The sequence below is a fragment of the Gorilla gorilla genome, chromosome 1 (genome assembly GCF_029281585.2).
Source record: "Gorilla gorilla gorilla isolate KB3781 chromosome 1, NHGRI_mGorGor1-v2.1_pri, whole genome shotgun sequence".
NCBI lineage: Eukaryota > Metazoa > Chordata > Mammalia > Primates > Hominidae > Gorilla > Gorilla gorilla.
The window spans coordinates 79,496,157-79,513,827 of NC_073224.2; the positions used below are offsets into that span (position 1 = coordinate 79,496,157).

Here is a 17,671-nt window from a genome sequence, read left to right on the forward strand (position 1 = left end):
GTACCTGGGATTACAGGCACACACCATCACACCCAGCTAGTTTTTGTATTTTTAGTAGAGAGATAGGGTTTCACCATGTTGGCCAGGCTGGTCTCGAACTCCTGATTGCAAGTGATCCACCTGCCTTGGCCTCTCAAAGTGCTGAGATTACAAGCATGAGTCACCAGGCCTGGCGAATTTCTCAGTTTTTTCTTTTCTTTCTTTCTTTTTTTTTTTTTTTTTTTTGAGACAGTCTCACTCTGTCGTTGCCCAGGTTGGAGTGCAGTGGTGTGATCTTGGCTCACTGCAACCTCCTCCTGCTGGGTTCAAGCAATTCTCCTGCCTTAGCCTCCCAAGTAGCTGGGACTACAGGCGTGTCCCACCATGCCCAGCTATTTTTTGTGTTTTCAGTAGAGATGGGGGTTTCACCATGCTGGCCAGGCTGGTCTTGAACTCCTGACCTCGTGATCCATCTGCCTTGGCCTCCCAAAGTGCTGGGATTACAGGCATTAGCTACTGCGCCCAGCCAACTTCTCAATTTTTTAACCTCTTTTTCCTCATGTCAGAAATGAGATTGGACCGGATGACCTCTAAAAATCTTCCAACTCCAAAAATCTAATTTTCTATCTTGCCATTGGGTTAACTTCTAAGACTGATTTCTTCTTCAGGGCATTTTAGTTTTCATGCAGAATATAATGGCAAAAAAAAAAAAGAGAGACTTCTGAAATGCAAGAGAAAAGACCCATCTGATGAAATTGCAGACTTTCAAGTGGTATTTTGGGACAGGACATCATGTCGGCAACATATTCTGTCTACTTACAAGGCAGCTCTGCCTATCATGACCACTATTTTTATATTTTGATAAAGAAAAAAAACACAGAAGAACTGGAACTAAACTATTGTAATACCCAGTATTGGAAGTGATATTCATTTATGTTTTTGGCTGTTGATGCATGAGTGTGCTTGCAGAGCATAGCAATATTTTATTAGCAGGTATTAAATATATTATTTAGTATTAGAGGTATTAGTCTCAAGCATTAGGGCAGATTAGCATTTGATGTATCGTTCTTTGGGGTTATAATTAAAACTTGAATTCCTAATTGTTATTATCCAATGCACGGTTGGAACTATATTGTGATTTTGCTCTTAATTCCACAATGAGTTCACCAACATTGACAATCCAGTACTAATTAATGACAATTCTTTATTTGCAACTGTGTCTGTGAATAGGTGGTTCACATATTTTGATTATTATGGACTTTAAAGGTGACAGTTTCAACTGAGGACAGCCTTTTCTTATTACAGCATTTCTTAGCCAAGCTTTCTGAAAAACTCTGTGCTAAACTCATGGTTTCAAGCCTTTGAAAGCCTCTTAAAGGATGCTACCCATCCCTTACAACCCCTCTTCTTCCACCTGTGTTCTAGAAGTAAAGTCTTTGGCCTGCTCCTTTGACACAAGTTCTTCTACACCAAGCACCCTATCACTGTCCCAGAACAGACGAATCAAACATCTATCACAGGTAACAGATGACTAGGTCAAATATAGACATTTCTACCTCTGTAATTAATATTGGTTAGGTCCTCTATCAATATGATGCTTGCATCTGGAATCAAAGGCACCACTAAATATTTACCAATGTGTAGTAGTACTTTTAGATGGAGTTGGTACACTAAGCTTCATAGTTTAAACCTCCAGATAGGCAAGATGTGGAAAGCTTAGTAAATGGATGCATATATTCCCTAGAACCACAATACATCACACCATCATCTTCCTGAAACCCTCTCAAGACAAGAGATCTCATATCTCTGAAATAAAGAGACACAGCATCCTTACTAATAATTCCATAGGTGCGATTTTCTCCCAGTCTGGTTGCTGATACAAAGACAGAAGGTTGAGGTTTCCCATCCCTCACCACAACTGTGGGACTGGCCTAGGTGGGATGTGAGCCCTCATGTGATGACTGTTCCCACTGGGGCAGTCATGCTTGTGCTACTGAGGCTCCACACTGCTTTGTGCCCTGTACATTCTCAATGGCTGTCCTCCCCACTCTGAGTATTGCTGTGCCTGGCAGTTGACAGTTTGCTAAAGGTGTACCTTTAATTAATGAGTAAGAGTCCCTGTCCATCCACTCCTACTGCCTGTAGACATACACTTTCAGAGTGCTAAAATCAGACTCCGGTACCTACCACTCAAACGCCATCACTGGAAGGTATCAAAGCTTTCCCACCACTTGTCACCCCCTTCCCACCAAAAGCATCCTCATCGGGTACATCTCAACACTCCTGCTGATGATGTCATCTGCCTATTCCATCTCCCATGGGTGAGGAGCTCTGTACAAACTTCCCAAAGCAAGCAGTGACTTTAACTAGAAATAGACAGCCAATAACCGTGCTCACCCCAGATCATCCTATCACTCTGTATTTCTACCCTGGAAGCCTTCAGGAAAGTGGTGAAGAAAGAAATGCCCCGGGCTGCTTATCTACCAAGGATTTCAGTTTCTTATACGTTGAAAGACCATGCAATGATTAAATATAATGTCAAATTCTTCTGCATGCAGTAATAAACATAGAAGGCCCCTGGGCAGAGAGACATAATCATTGTCTCATTGTCTTCCATTTCACTTTATGCCAACTGAGATATACCACAGGTAGGAAATGAAATATTTCATATTTATGTGGTGACTCTCTCCTGAATAAAATGGGGGTTGTCATGCCTATGCATTGTGGTTTGAATGTGAAGCATAGACAAAGAAGTGATTCTCCAAAAGAGATGCTATGAAGTGATTCTCATACCACCTGGAGGGAGGCACTAGGAGAAAAGGATGCATTGTTCTGTGTTGTATACATCAAAGTTGCTATTTGGGTTGGGAATGTGCTGATCAGACAGAATGGAGGGAGCCAATGCTACATTTGCGTCTTTCCCAGTTTTCTCAAAGGGTGATCCCAGACCATAAGATGCAGCGTATGGGAAATTCTCCTAATGTCTGCAGCAGTGTCGGCAAAGAGGAGCCCCTTTAGCAGGACTTTGCCCAGTGCAAAGACTGCAGTTCCTCTTACGAGCAAGACCTTTTTAACTACTCTCCCCATGTGGGAAATCCTGGTTTTAGGACCCATGTTAGCCCTCACACCCAGGGAGAAAAAAAAGGTGATGGGAGTATAGTGAGATAACTCTCTGGGATAGTACTACCTCGCTTCTCATTTAACCTCTCTCTCTCATACACCCCTCACACCCCAGTCAACACAGGCACTCATTCACTTGTGTAACTTGTGTATCTGTCAATCAACCAGCTTCCCACACAGTACTATCCCTGCTTCATGGACACTCTTGTGTCATGCAAATAGCAATTAAAAAGAAAAATCCAGGTAACCCAGGGGACTATACTCTTTCTTTTTTTTCTTTTTTCTCTCATTTTTCCCCCTAAAAAAGGCCTTTTCCAAAAATATATTAAACCAGGTAAATGTTTACTTAGATGTTCAGGTGGTTGGAGCAGATTGACAAGGAAAACAATCACAAAATAAATAATTTTGTTTTGTTTTTGTTATTTTTTTAAAAAAAAGAACATTTTCCTACACATTGTCTCTCTCTAACTTGACAGAGCTTCTTTCTTCGACAGAGAGATGCTGTTGGAAAGGCGCTCTGAAGGGACCACAAGGGGAACTGGGAACAATCCAGGGCCCTGAAACTTGGTGGGGGGAGGAGGCAGCAGAGAGGGAGGAGTAAGAGAGGGGAGCAAGGAGGCCGCTGCCTGCCCTTGGCGCTGGTTCCTGTTGGTTGTACTTCTTGTGTTTCCCAGTCAGCGTCTGGGAGGGCACAGAGAAGGCAGCATACAAAAGTAAGAACCAATGTCAGGATTCACAAAACAACAACATTTTAAGAAATCTGGTTAAAAAGAATACAAAAGTGACTCCACAGAGGGGAAGGAAGAGCTCCGACCCCTCCCATTGTTGTCCCCTCTTGCTTTCTTGAATGACAAGAATCACTTTTAGGATTTTTGTTTGTTTCATGGTTCGGCTGGTTCTTTTTCTTAATCTCTTCCTTGGCTCCTTTCTTTCAATTGCATTCATTTTAGAAAGCACCAATCAACTTTACAGATCTGAGGCTGCTGAGTTGTAGCCTCCCTGTGCCAGTGTGTGTGTGTGTATGTGTGCGCGCACGCACGCAGTAGCTGTTTCTCTCTCGCCTGCTTCAGCTCGAGCCTCGAGGTCCCATCTGCTGGATGCTGAAAGTCTCGTGGGAGCACACCCTGTTGGCACTAAGGTGAGGGCTTAGATTATCTTTGTACCCCAGATTCATGGATCCCCTCCTTGCCCAGTGCTGAAGTGGGCCGCCCATTAGCTACAGAGTTTGCCGGTCTCATATTCCACAGGGTTTGGCAGCTTAGAATTGAAAGCCCTCAGGGAGGACTGGATCCTGCCCACCTCATTGTTGGCCAGCTTAAGCCGATGCCGGAGCAAGCAGGAGAAAAGGTCAAGTCGGACTTTGCCAGGTGGAGAAAGCTGGTTCACCCGGTCCCTGAGCTCAATGAGCTGCAAGAGTGCAGAGTCCTGGGAACCTTGAGTATATGGGTAGTCCAACTGGAGAATTAGGTCCCGGATAGCATCTGGGTCAAAGGGCAGGCTGTAGCCAAAGACCTGCAAGGTGTTAATTTTCATGTAACCCAAATTCTTAGAGGGATCAGTCATCTCCAGGGGCTCATAGTAGATTGTCTCATTGGAGCTGTCATCCAGGGACTTGATTCGGCTCCGTAGGTAAACATGAACTGTCTCAAAGAAAGTCTTCCACCTATTCCCCAAGGTGATAGTCCAGTTTTGGCACTGGGCAGCTGCATCCACGTTAGTCCTTTCCCAGTTGGGAAAGCTGCCCTCATTCACAGGCATGAACCAGCTCTCAGAGTGGCTGCCCCCAAAGGGGTTGACATAGATGGCCATGACAGGCTCCAGGGTGCTGTTCTTGGTGAGACAGATCTGCAAGGACAAGGCCAACATCACGTGCACCAGCCCAGGCTTGTACTTGTTGCTCTTCAGGGTGAGCAGCATGCGCTTCCTCCAGGAAGGGTCAAACCAGCTGCCCAGCCGCATGTCATTGCTGATGAAGATGGAGTGTACCTCAATGCGGCTATCCTGCTTCTGCAGCAGGTACTTTAGCTCCAGGTCCTGCAAGTCTGTCTCCAGCCCAAGAAAGTTTTCCAGGGACTCGGCCACCTCTGGCCGGCACAGCCCCTGGGCCAGCACATAGCCCGGGTTGCAGCTCCCACAGCGTGTGCTATTGTCTGGAGCACAGTGGGCACATGCAGGCCCTTCGCCCAAGGCACATGGGATGGGGCCCTGGCAGGAAGATTGGTCATAGGGGCAGGTACAGCTGTGGCTCTGTTCCAGGAAAGTGCCAGGAAAGGTGCTTTCCCCACAGTAGAGGAGGGACTGGATTCGGTTCCACCAGTAGGACAAGGACCTTGGGGAGCAGAGATAAAATGAAGAGTCAAAAGAAGTCACACACTGACACCCTCCTTAAGGGCAGCAAGACATTGACCACTAGGCGTGGAAGGCAATGAGGAAAATAAAATGCCCAAGATCTCTGAGTGGCAGAAACTCTACTTTGCTACTTTGGACTGATTGAGCAAAGCCTAGAGCTCTGTGTCTGATGGGTCAGCACCAGAAATACTGGACACCAAATCTGTACTGAGAGCAACTAGGCTCATCTCTCCCAAGTCCTACTTCATTCCCTTTTTCAGAAACCTACAGAGGATCTCCAGCATCTTTTGTGTCAAATCTGTTTTCAGCCTTCTAAATAAGATGGTTCTTCAAATCTTCTAACTTCTTGCCAACTTCCATTCCCTCTTCAAGGTTTCTGTCCTTTCTATTCTCTCTGCTCCTCTCACTCCTCTACCAAGAACAGAAATTTTATATGGCTGATTCTCTTAAAATTTTGATTTTAGCTCTTATGTTACCTCTTCAAAGAAGTCTTTCCTGATGTCCCTGCCAAAAGAACCACCGCACTCATTCTCCATCACGTAACCCTGTTTTATTCAATCCATGACAATTACCAGTATCTGAAATTATTTATTTATTACTTGTTTATAAACGGCTTCCCTGTTAGTAAATACCGTGAAAGAAGGAACACTGTCTTGAGACCAACAGCTTCTCAGAAATGAGAATTGTTTCTGTGCATGGTAAGCCTTTAATCATTATTTGTTGAAAGAAGAATAAATGAAATCCTCTCAAAACCCTTCTTCGTATGCTTCTCTTCTTACCTGTGCCTCTGATAGAGGCGTACCACTGCGTTGCTGGCCGTGAAGGCAGCTCCTTTGCCTGGAAGACTGTCCTACCTCACTTGTACCAGATCATTTCCCTCTCTTCCCACAAAATGTGGCCAAGACTTTCTTCTCCAAGGAAGCTTTCATTTCTGGTTTTACCTCTAGGAGACTATCCGTTTGATATATGTTCTACCACCATAAATTTAAGTGGTTGCCACATAGTTATAATTTTCTAGTTTTTATGTTTCTGTTTGTTAAATCTTTCCAATTCATGAATACCCCTGCAGCTTAATAGTAAGGCATGGAATATGGATTCAAAAACTTGTCAAATAAATAAATGAATGAGTGGATGAACAAGTGGATACTTGTAATGATACAGCCCCACTGTATCCCTGAGGGTGCAGGTCTCCACTTTTTTTCCTCCTGTGACCCAGAGCAGAATCATTTGTTTGACACAAGCCAGTGTGTGTGTTTTTCATCAGATGCAATTGCTGGATGAAATTTAACTCCATCCCTTTTTTTCTAAGACTTATTAAAATGGAAATCAGTAAATGAGAATTAGAGTATTACTAGAATAACATTTGAATCAACTATAATTTAGATAATAGTAAAATCAGCCCATCTTTTTTTCTCTCTCTCACTTCGGACACAACTCACAGCTGAGAATGACACACATGAGTAGGTCAAGATAACTGGAAGGCTATGTGTGAGTCACCACTCCCTGATCCCCTACATTGGACAGAGGGTTCTCCTTGGCCTCAGCAGCTGTCAGGGGAGGTGCTGAGCTCTGGCTGTAGTATCCAGGGGGTGCTCACCTCTCCTTGGGCAGGCGGAAGCGAGGCTGGCGATGGCAGCGCTTGCAGAGGTTGAAGAGCCGGCGGACGATCCGATGGGTCTTTTTGAACAGCACTTTCAAGCCAGCTCCCAGCTGCTGGTAGCGGTGCTGAAGGCTGGTGTCCATGGCCCAGAACTGGGAGATAGCTGTGGAGTTCAGGAACCGGTCATTGGGCAGCCTTTTCAGCAGGGTCTGGAACTCTTCTGTGGACAAGAACACAGGACCTGAGCTGACGGGTAGCTATGCAGAACTCTGGTAGGGGCAAGTGGACGCTGCCCAGATGCAGGGCCCTTCAAAGTTACTGCATGAGGAAGGAGGCTGCACACCCATTCTCCCAGGTGCTTTTTTAAAAAAATCAACACCTTTATTGAGAAATAATTAACATGTTGTAAAATATGGCCTCGGGAACTTTCTCATCTTTTCTACTCCTATGCCTCTGAATTTCAAAACAGATCTCTGCCACCCTCAGAGGGGCCAGAGTTCCTGCTATTGCTAATGACCTTGGATGCATCTCTTTCCCCCTTTATACTTCCTTCTAAGACATCCACAACACTATCTCAAGGCCAATCCTGTTCAATAACACCACAAAACCCATATGGAACATGTGGGGCCCTCATGAAGGTGAGTGTGCACCCAGACTGGAACATGTGGGCACAGAGAAGATGCAGCACCCAGCTCAGAAATCTTTCTATAAATCCTCCAGTCCCTGAAACCAGCCTCTCCCACCCATGTCCTCCTCTCTGACTCTCTAAGATACTCTTCTTCTCTTTTCAGCTTCAGCTCTTGGACAGATATCCATTCTGCCCTACAGCAAATTTAGAAGCAACCTGCCTTCTGCTTCTAAGCTCCTGCTGAGTCTAGGTTCTCCTTAGAGCTTCCTGGGCACACCATGGCTTCTGAACTCATGCTCAGGTTTCTGTGCATTGCTCTGCTTTTCCTTGGGACCTGCAGCTATCAGGTCTCCTGGTAGAGGTCTAGAGAGCCCTGATTTATTCATCAGCAGTAACTCATAGTAGTAAAGGCCCAAAGTCATGTTATGGACCATAACCCACCACCATAGCCCAAAGCATGAGGCTGGGGACTGGAATGTGATATTCTCCTTCGCTACCGAATGCCTTGTCCAGGACTTAAAATGGCAACCCCTGGGGCCTCCGCTCATTTTGATTTCTCATGTACCTGGTTCCTCATCTCCTCAGAAGATTGGAGAATCATGCCTAGTAATGGCACTAACATCTAGTATGTGCATAGTTAAAACATTTGAGTGTATGGAAGAGCATGCAGAGCAAAAAGACAAATCCCATGTGTCTGCCATTAGTTTTTGCCATTTTGCCATATTGGCTTCAGATTTTTTTTTCTTTAAGAAATAAAGCAAACCAAATATGCTGCATGTGAGGGCCCTAGACTTCCCTTTCTCTCTATCCAGATGTAACCACTGTCTTGATGTTTTCTTTTCCATTATCACATATTTTTTATTTTTCAACAAATGTAGTTATCCATAAAAATACCATGTATTGGGTATCCTGTTTGTAAACATTATGTAAATAGTATTACATACGTATTATATTTAATAAATTATAGTATTATATGAAGACATTATATAAATATATATATAATGTAACCTTTTTGTCTTGCTTTGTTTTATTCAACATCATGTTTTTGAACTATATCCACATAAATATCATTCATTTAGTGTTGAAATGTGCAAATATACCATGCAGAGTTCTTTATACATTGAGCATCTACATGATCTCATGTGAGCCTTCCATTCACTATTATCACTCTCCCTCTTTTTCAGATGAGGAGACTTGAGACCTTGAGAAGCTGCACGGCTAATCCAAGGTCATAAAGCTTGTCAAACCAGGCAAGGATGCAAAACCAGTTCTCTTGAATCTAGGTCTCAAGGTAACTGATACTAGCTTTAACAGCAACAAACAACAACTGAATTGTATTGGATGTCATCTAGAACCATTCTATGCACTTCATTGATTCAACAGATATTTATAGCGAACCTTATGTGCAAGCATTGCTCTAGGCACTGTGGAATCAGTAGCAAACAAGACAAACAAGGTCTATGCCCTTAATTATGTTTATCTTTGTTTATTAAGTCCTTAAAACACACCTATGTAAATGGACATAATACCAATGTCCTAGAAAAAAATGAAACCACTTGAGCCTCAGGGTGGTGATATAACCTGCTTGAGGTCACAGACACAATTAAGTGGCCATGTCAGGATCCCCATGAGGATCCTCAACTCTCAAGTTTTGTTCTCCCCATGTTCTTGCTCTGTACCTCACAGCCACCTCTCACTGAAAGGGAGGAATTCTGGGTCAGCTGGCTGCTCACCTGACTCTTCAAACTGCCGGTTGTGAGTGGCCCAGGAGTCCTGGATCTGCAGCAGGCTGTCCTCCATGGCCTGGATGTCAGCATCAGGGCAGTTGCATTCAGGGAAGGTGGGGCTGCACTTGCACCAGCAGTCATTCTCCTTGCAGACGAGCTCACCCTCAGAGCTGCATGTGATGTAGCTGAGCGCTGCAGCTACAAAGCGCTCACGCAGATACTCAGGCAGCAGCACCTGAAGGCCTGGGGAAAGGATGTGTCAAGGAATCTCTGGGAAGAACCAGTGAGGACTCAGTTTCCCATGCCCAAGCCTGCAGGAATCCCAGCTGGAGTTCTGCTGACTTGTGCATCCTGGGCCCAAGCATGGGCACCACAGGGCCTAATCCTGCTGAGCTGGTTGGGGGAGAAGGCTACTGCTGCCCCAGTGACAGATGGGGGAGGATCTGAAAATGCAGATGGGAAAATCAAAGCCCAAGGCTTAGCTAAACCCCTCAGATTAGCCAAATTGAGAGCGTGCATATCATAAGAACAGGCTTATTGGCTACACATCAGCATTTCTGGGATGGAAACAGGAAGATGTTTCAGATAAAAGAAGAGCTTACAGCCCTCTTGGGTGAGAAAACAAGGTTTGATGGGCTTTTTGCCCTGCCTCCTGTAGCCATCCTGTTTATAGCTTAACTGAGATTAGCAGTAGGCATCCTAGGACATTATTGAATTCTGACCCTTCTGGGCCTCCCCACCCTAGCTCTGATGACCAAGGAAGCTGTCCTGGTTAAGAGATAGGAACAGATATTGTGGGGATACAGTGCCCAGGTACTATGTTGAGTACTTTTTATATATGATTGCAAATGACATTTGTGCTCATACTGAGGTTTTTACAGGTAAGGAAATCCAAGCCCTAAGACCACAGTGACCTGCCCAAATCACAGCATTCATAGAATCTGCTTAGTGTCAGATCCTGCCCTTGTCTCATCAGCTAATACTATATAACTGGGACTGGCTGTCCTATTTCAATAGGATTTAACTCTGAAGAAGATTTGAAGGTGGGATGGTGGTCAATGCCCTGAGATCAGTCATGCCTGGATAGATATGAATGGCTCTCAGCTCTCTTCCAATTAACTTCTGATCTTGGATAGAATGCACTAAATTGCTCTGAGCTTCAGTTTTCTCACCCAACTGCAGTAACTACCAGTTTACCTACAGCAGAACATACTCCTAGTTGGCTTCAAGCCACTCACAAGGCGGCTGCTGGAAGCTTACCAAAGGATGAACAAAGGGTAGGCATGCCTTTGGATGCAGTCTGGGCCACGTTCGAGGTCAGATCTGCAGGAGGCTCCCCAGTAGCGACATTGTGAGACCTTGTGCCAGGAAAGTGAGGAATATGAGAACTTCTGGATATGGTGAGCTCCTCTTTCCTCAAACGTCTGCCAGCTCTTTATTTTTAGGCCCTTGACCTTGTCCTTGGCAGGAAACCAGAGAACTCAAAGTACGTATCCCAGTCTCAGCAGACCTCAAAATTTAACTTAAAATTGCTAGCAGCAGTGGGTGTTTGTTGTTCTTTCTTGAGGTCTACCTCCAATTCTGTACTGCCCCTAAATTTTCCTTCCTTGGCACTGTGCCTACTGTGGCATTTGAGTGGTTCCCCTCACACACCCAATCCACATGCTTGCTTTCAACACTCACCCTCTCCAAGTCCTTTCATTTCACCTCCCCCATCACTTCCCTCCTCCTCACCAGAACACTTCCCATGCTATAAAATCAGTGCCCCGACAAATGTCTGCATGAGTGTTGGGCTATAAAATTAAATAGCATAAACTATTCCAAATGAACAACTAGACATTTTGAACTTCACTCACTGCTACTTTCCAGACACAAACCCAGCCCATCCAGGGACATCAGTGAAGAGGAATGCTAATTGCCTTAGGTAGCTCTAAATAAACGAGTTTTTAGTCCTCTTTCTTATATATTTCTTAATTCCTGAAGCATTGCTGGGTCGCATTTGACTCAGGTTGCCTGGAATTTGTAATCGTAGATCCTGAGTGAGGGTTATTGATTTTGTAATGCTGAGACAATAATATCTTAAACAGAGTACAATTCAGTTAGGCCTTGAGAAAAATAAAGTTTTCCCACTGAATCAGTTTGCATAGCCCTGCCCCCAGGATGCCTGTGGGGAACAGACAGCAAGAGATGCACGTCTCCCCTTAGCCCTCAGCCTCCAGGGTTAGTGTGGTTTTCTTTCCTTTATCTTTCACAGTTTTGCTTGTTCTGTCTCAGATCAAAAGTCTTATTCTTCTCAAACTCATTTCCTGACTTTGAATTGCCCATGTGCAAGATCACAGACAAATAACAGAAAGCAGGGGCCACCTTCAAACTGTGGTTCCAGTAAGTAGTGGTCCCCCACTTTGTACAGATCTTAGTTGAGCTGGAGATGGTAGTCTTCTAACCACTCTGTAAAGGTCAGCTATTCCTCAATGTGTCTTTAGGATAAAGCAGAGGGTTTTCTGGGAAATGAAGATCGTTGAACTAGGTAAAGGCTTCTTATAAGGATGGGTATGCTGTTTCTTATAGGATTGTGACAGAGGACTTGAGATGGAATGTGAAGTGGGATGATTGAGGTGTCATGTGATATAAGCAATAGGTCAGGGGTATAGGACAAACCATACCAGAAAGTTTCTTAAAACATGATGGAAAGTTGTTAAATACAGGTTCCAGAACTTGTAGTAGTTCTTTTCTTAAGAAAGGTTTGATCAAATGGAACAGGCAGAATTTTTTCCCGCTATTTGATCTAGGATTTTTTTTTAATCAGGTGTGAAAGGTATGAAAACCATCATAGTGCTGCTTACCAAGTAACTGTACTTTGTTCTCTGGACTCTGTACCAAGACAGAACTGACTGAGTCCAGATTGTCATAGTTGCTGCAGCCCAGAGGACCGGTCCTGGTCTCGGTGACCTAGAGAAGGAAGGAGTAGGGAGTGGGTTTAGATAACAAGTGGAGACTCCCTTTATACTTCCCTTCTCCAGCTGCTCCATCTCAGGTTCCACATCCTGTCCTCGACCAGCTGTAGAAGTGATACGTCCCTTTTCGTACTCCAGAGGTATAAAGTCACTTTCTTCCTTGGCCTGAGGCAGTGAGTATCTGTTACATATAGCTGGCAGCAGCAGTTATATATAAGTGAGAGCCTTTCAGAGAGAGCTAAAGGGAATTTGTGTCTGGAAAGACGGAGAATGCTGGAGAAGGAGTGAAACCTTAAGCTCTAGTCACCCCTTCTCCCTCCAGAGGAAGGCAAGAGGCCGTATGTGGTCCCTGTCAGCCTGCTGGAAAGCCCAGCTGCATCCACTTGATGTGGTACTCACAGACTTCACGGATCCTAAAGATGAAAAGCACTAGAGAAATATGAGTTACGAGTATTAGTATTAGTATTAAACATTTAAGTCCCACCTCGGCACTGAGACATCCTTAGAGAAAATCAGCTATGGGCTTACTGCATATTTTAATAAGTATATTAAATATACATAAACTCTTATAGCCATGTAATATTCCAAAACACCATAGAGTCATTTAAAAATATTATAAAGTTGGCCCATCAGTTTTCCCTGATGTTTAAAGTATAAGATGAAAAATGGGAAGCTTTAAATGCACTGAAATAATTATGTAATAAGAATGATGGGGACCTGAGGCCCTTTCTTCTCAGGATCTCTGAAGACTTTGCCAACAATCAATCAACAAGTATTTATTGAGCAGCCACTGTTTAATTCCATACAATTCTTCAAACATTTATAGTGCACCTTTCCTGAAGTTCATCGTGAAGCCCACTCTGATACTCTGATGTCCTCTTCTGGCTTCAGGCCCCCCTGCTTTGCAGCAGGCACAGGAGTTGCAGTTTTGCATCCCTTTCTGCAAGTATGTGATCCATGTCTGAATCCTACACTCTATAGGCTCCAAAGAGGGAAGCTCATATTTATTTTGCTTACCATGTTGTCGACAGCAATTAACACAGTTTCTGGCACACACTAGGTACTCAATAAACAAGAGAATGCATGTATAATACATTCTAGGCTTTTCAGGGTAGGGAGGTGTGTGCAACAATGTACACATTGTGTACTGCATCCTCCAGGAGATCACACCCTGTGGGGCAGGTAGGTGCATACACAGCTGACTGATGGACATCCAAGTCACGGTAGAAGCCCACATCATGATGAGCTCTAAGGAAGCACAGCTCTAAACAAAGGGAAACAAGAGAGGAAGTAGCGGAGGAGGCACCATCTGTGTTGGTTCCTAAGGAGAAGTAGGGAGTGGACAGGTGGGAAGAGAGGAAATGTACTACAAGGAAAAGGAGAAGGGACAGTGTGATCTCTGCAGCACACAGCTTGGAAGTGCATAGTGCATGTGTCTAGCACCCTGCCTTGTTACCATGGTGAATATGAAAGTGTAAGGGACATTCTTCAAGGGAGTTTAGTAGACCTAGGTTTAAAAAATACACATGGAGCAGAGTGATAAAGTGAGAGATTGTGTGATGCTGAGCAAAAACAGTCGGGAGAGAGGCAGGAAGGATTCCTGTAGCTTGAAGTAGTCCACGAAGGCTTTATGAAGGAAGTAAGCCATGAATTCATTTTCAAGAATGAGTAGGGGTGGCAGGGAAGGGAGGGGAAATTGAATAAAGAAAGGTAACTCCACACAAATACCAAGGGGTAGCAATAGACACAGAGCATGAGAGGCAGCAGGGAGAACTAGACCGAGGCCACGCCAGGGGCAGGGACAGCTTCTCTACAGTTTTCCAAATTCCTCCTCCAAGAGCATCCCACTTAACTTTCCCAAGAACTCTCTGGGACAAATCTCATTACTATCACTCTCCAAGGAGGAAAGTAAGGTTCAGAGTTACAGTCCTTGAGACCACAGAGCTGTTGAGTAGCAGAAACAGGATTCTAACTTTAGAGTCCTCAGACTCCAGTTCAATACCTTTTTGTCTCCTGAGCAGGCAGGTCAAAGGACTGCAGAAAATAGAGTCTAAACCCTTTACATGCCATCACTGTCAAACACAAGTATTCTAAACAGACCAGTCCACCCAACATATTTTAGTGATCTGTTCTCTCCTCAGAATGTTAACATTGAGCAAAACAAATTGTACTGACTTCAGATCAATTTGATTATCCTTACAATGCAGATTAGGAAACCAAGGCTCAGATAAGTTAAATGACTTATTCCAGGTCATACAGTCACCTGCAAGGATAAGATTTATTTGGTTCACTCATTCATTCTTTTATGTACTCATTTGCTCATTTAACAAATATTCAAGGAGCATTTGGAACTCGCAGGTGAATAAGACATAGTCATGGCCAGTAAGGAGCTTAGAGACAAGTGGAAATGTACTTAAACAACCCCAGTGTTCTGGCTGTTACACATGAGCCTGCCTCCCTCCACATGTGGACACAGGTGCTGAATCATGTTTCTTTATTGGGTGAGTGGGTGATTGGCTACTGGTCAGACTGGACTGGGGAAGCAGAGGCAGCCTCATTTCAAGGTGAAGTCTTCACTTTCTATATAGTGTCGAATTCCCCATATGAAGAGCCATGGCCAATAACTGTCCCAGCTACTCTGGGGAAGTTTGCCCTTCTAGGGTAGGGTGGGCTGAAGGACAGAGGTGGGACACAGGGGTATGGTATTTGGAGGCTTGCCTGTCCCTGCCTACAGGTAAGCTGGCCACTCTGTCGTCATTGGGTTTTTCACTGGCTTTTCCATCCACTTACTCCTGACTTGGTCACTCACCAACCAGGTCCAGGAAAGAAGGAAGCTAACAAGCCTTAAGTGGGAATAAGATGTGACCCAAAGAGGAGGACAGGCTAGAGAACAGCCACAATAGGAGCTTTCCTTTCCCCCCACTTCTCCCTCCCCCATCCCTGCCTGCCACCAATGCATCTGCTTCCCGCACCCCACCATCATCTTGTTCATCATGCTGGGCTATCTTTGATGCAATTCTCTGACCTTTACTCTGCTGTTCTAAAGGTCAGTCCCACAAGAGGACAATCAATTAGGTAAGTCATTAAAAGGGTGTGAGTAACTTCACTTTAATTGTGGCACAAGGATGGGAATTAGGAGACAAAGACCATGATCCTCATGCTCATTTCCTGTTAGAGTGAAAAACCCACAGAGTGAGAAAGGCCCACTCAAGTTTCACTAGTTTCCAAAGTCATAGTGCTTTTCATTGCTATTCTGCTCTGAGACACTGTCTTCTCCTTTCAGAAGTAAAGGAGGTGAAAAGAATAGAGGGAGCTGGAGAGGGTCCCATTGCAGTTATTGCCTGAGTACTGACTTGAGTAAGCAGAATAGCTTGAGAACCCCCCCGCCCACCCCTTGCCCCAAAGTAAGGAAAACCTCAGCATCTCTGGAGGATTGTTCAAGAGAATCCTGCACTTTTCTCTGTAGAAGAGGCAGACAGCTTTGGCAGATTATAAAGAGAGCCTATACAGGTAATGGAGAGTGCAGTTCACTTAGGCACACACTGTTCAAAGAATGCCTCAGATAAGCTTTCAGAAAGGGCTAATAATTGTGTGCTAATTGGTCTGTTGACAGAGACCATCCTGCCTTGAGAAAGCCCTGATGGATCTCAGGTTCATTAGCACTTCCAATTTTCCATAAATACCAGATCATGCAAACCCTCATTCCAGCCAGTCTGCTCTCCCTACCCTCCACCGTCCACTTTCAGGCGGCTCTTGTCCTACCTAAGGGGACACCTGCAAACTAAGAGCAGAGTGAAATGGGCTTCTAATTGTGAGCAATCGGAGGGATGGGAGAACAGAGCTGATGGTGTACGTGCTTAAAAGAGCTGCAAATTGAATCCCAGGCTGCTGCAGTGAGGAATTCGGACAAGTCACTTTTAAGGAGGTTTTGTGAGAAACTCTTTTTCCATCCTGGGGTCCACCTGAACTTTTGTGTGAACTCCCTTCAGTCAGCTTGTGAGCATGTCAAGCCCTCCCCACCAAGTCCTTCCTCAGCCTTCAACTAAATAGAGGGTGAGCTGTAATTTAGAAACAAGCTCCTTCCCTTCTTTGTGGCTCTAATCCCTTCTGGGGAATTATGGACAGGATGTCTATGTATACAACCCTTCACAGTGTGCAAAGTGCTTGCTGTGCTCTGTATCATTTGGTGATACCCCAACCCTATGGCAGAGCCAAGAGTGATATTCACAGTATTTATCAGCAGGTAGAACAGAAGCACATCAACTCATCAGAAGGGATGGCAGCCCTAGTGCCAGGGCAGGGCTCTAGAGGCCTCCTCAGGTATAATCTCCCTTTGGTTACCATCAAAAGGAAATCTGGGGGCTGCAGGGGAGGAGTAAATGTGGTTAGGGTAGTACATGGGGGTTGGAGTGAAGACTATTCACTGGCTGTATAGAAGTGTTTCAATATTTTAAAAACTGATGTAACCATATCAGCTGAATGTAAGCCCTGTGTGCAGGTGAGTCAGATAGTTGGTAATATGCATCGTGGATGACAGAAATAGAGTTCAATGACTTCTCAAGGTCATAGAAATAGACAGCATCAAGGCCAAAACCAATCCCAAGTCTTCTTAGTTGAGTAAGTTTGTTTCCCACTAAACCATGTAAGTCTGCTTTCACCTCTCAAGTATTTTATGAAACATCTTGCCACATGCCAGACAATACTCTAAAGGGACCTGGAGCTGTGTACCTGCCACAGAGTCTCTGCTGCTCTAAGACCTAGTGTCTTGGTGAGTGTATGTGTCAGGAAGGTGATAGGCATGTAAACATCCTCAATGTAAAGTGACAAATTCTGCAATAGAGGTGTGTGCCAATGTGGGTAAACCTTCCAACAGAGGGGGATGTTCAGTGAGGTCTTAAGGAATACATTAAATAAACAAAAAGGTGCATATGTCCGTGTTAGTGCAAAGAAGTTGCTAAGTAAAGGTAGTAAGTGCACAGCTGCTTAGGGGAACAAGAAACAGGCAGATATGCTGGGGAAATTTTCCTCCACCAAGGCAGAGTAGGTAAGCAGAATACCCCATCCCAACTCCATCCACCTCTCCCAAGAGTAATGAATGTGCTGGAAGCCAGCTGCTGAGTAGAGGAAGGTAGGTGGCAGGTGTCGTAGCACCAACAAAGGAGTGTTAGCTAGCAAGGATGTGCTGCTGTGTATATCCAGGCTATAGGCCTTTGCTATATGGATCTGTAAGTACTAAATGTGTGAGAGCAAAGAAATGTTCCCTGGCAGACAACTTTACTGCCAGGACAAAATGGGCATGTCAATCCCATAAAGT

General features: G+C 44.6%; 1 protein-coding gene across 3 annotated transcripts in view; it reads right to left on the reverse strand.

Annotated features, from left to right (window-relative positions):
- Nucleotides 1–459: 459 nt before the first annotated feature.
- The window catches only part of BRINP2 (BMP/retinoic acid inducible neural specific 2), a 114,405-nt gene continuing 97,193 nt past the window's right edge, over nucleotides 460–17,671 (reverse strand). For all 3 annotated transcript variants that reach the window (XM_004027953.5, XM_019027031.3, XM_055377943.2), the window contains 4 exons: nucleotides 12,247–12,352; nucleotides 9,410–9,646; nucleotides 7,046–7,268; nucleotides 460–5,428 (listed from right to left, as the gene is read on the reverse strand). In XM_004027953.5, the coding sequence (XP_004028002.1) occupies nucleotides 4,312–5,428; nucleotides 7,046–7,268; nucleotides 9,410–9,646; nucleotides 12,247–12,352 (1,683 nt within the window). In that variant the 3' untranslated portion in view covers nucleotides 460–4,311. The remainder of the gene's footprint in view (nucleotides 5,429–7,045; nucleotides 7,269–9,409; nucleotides 9,647–12,246; nucleotides 12,353–17,671) is intronic.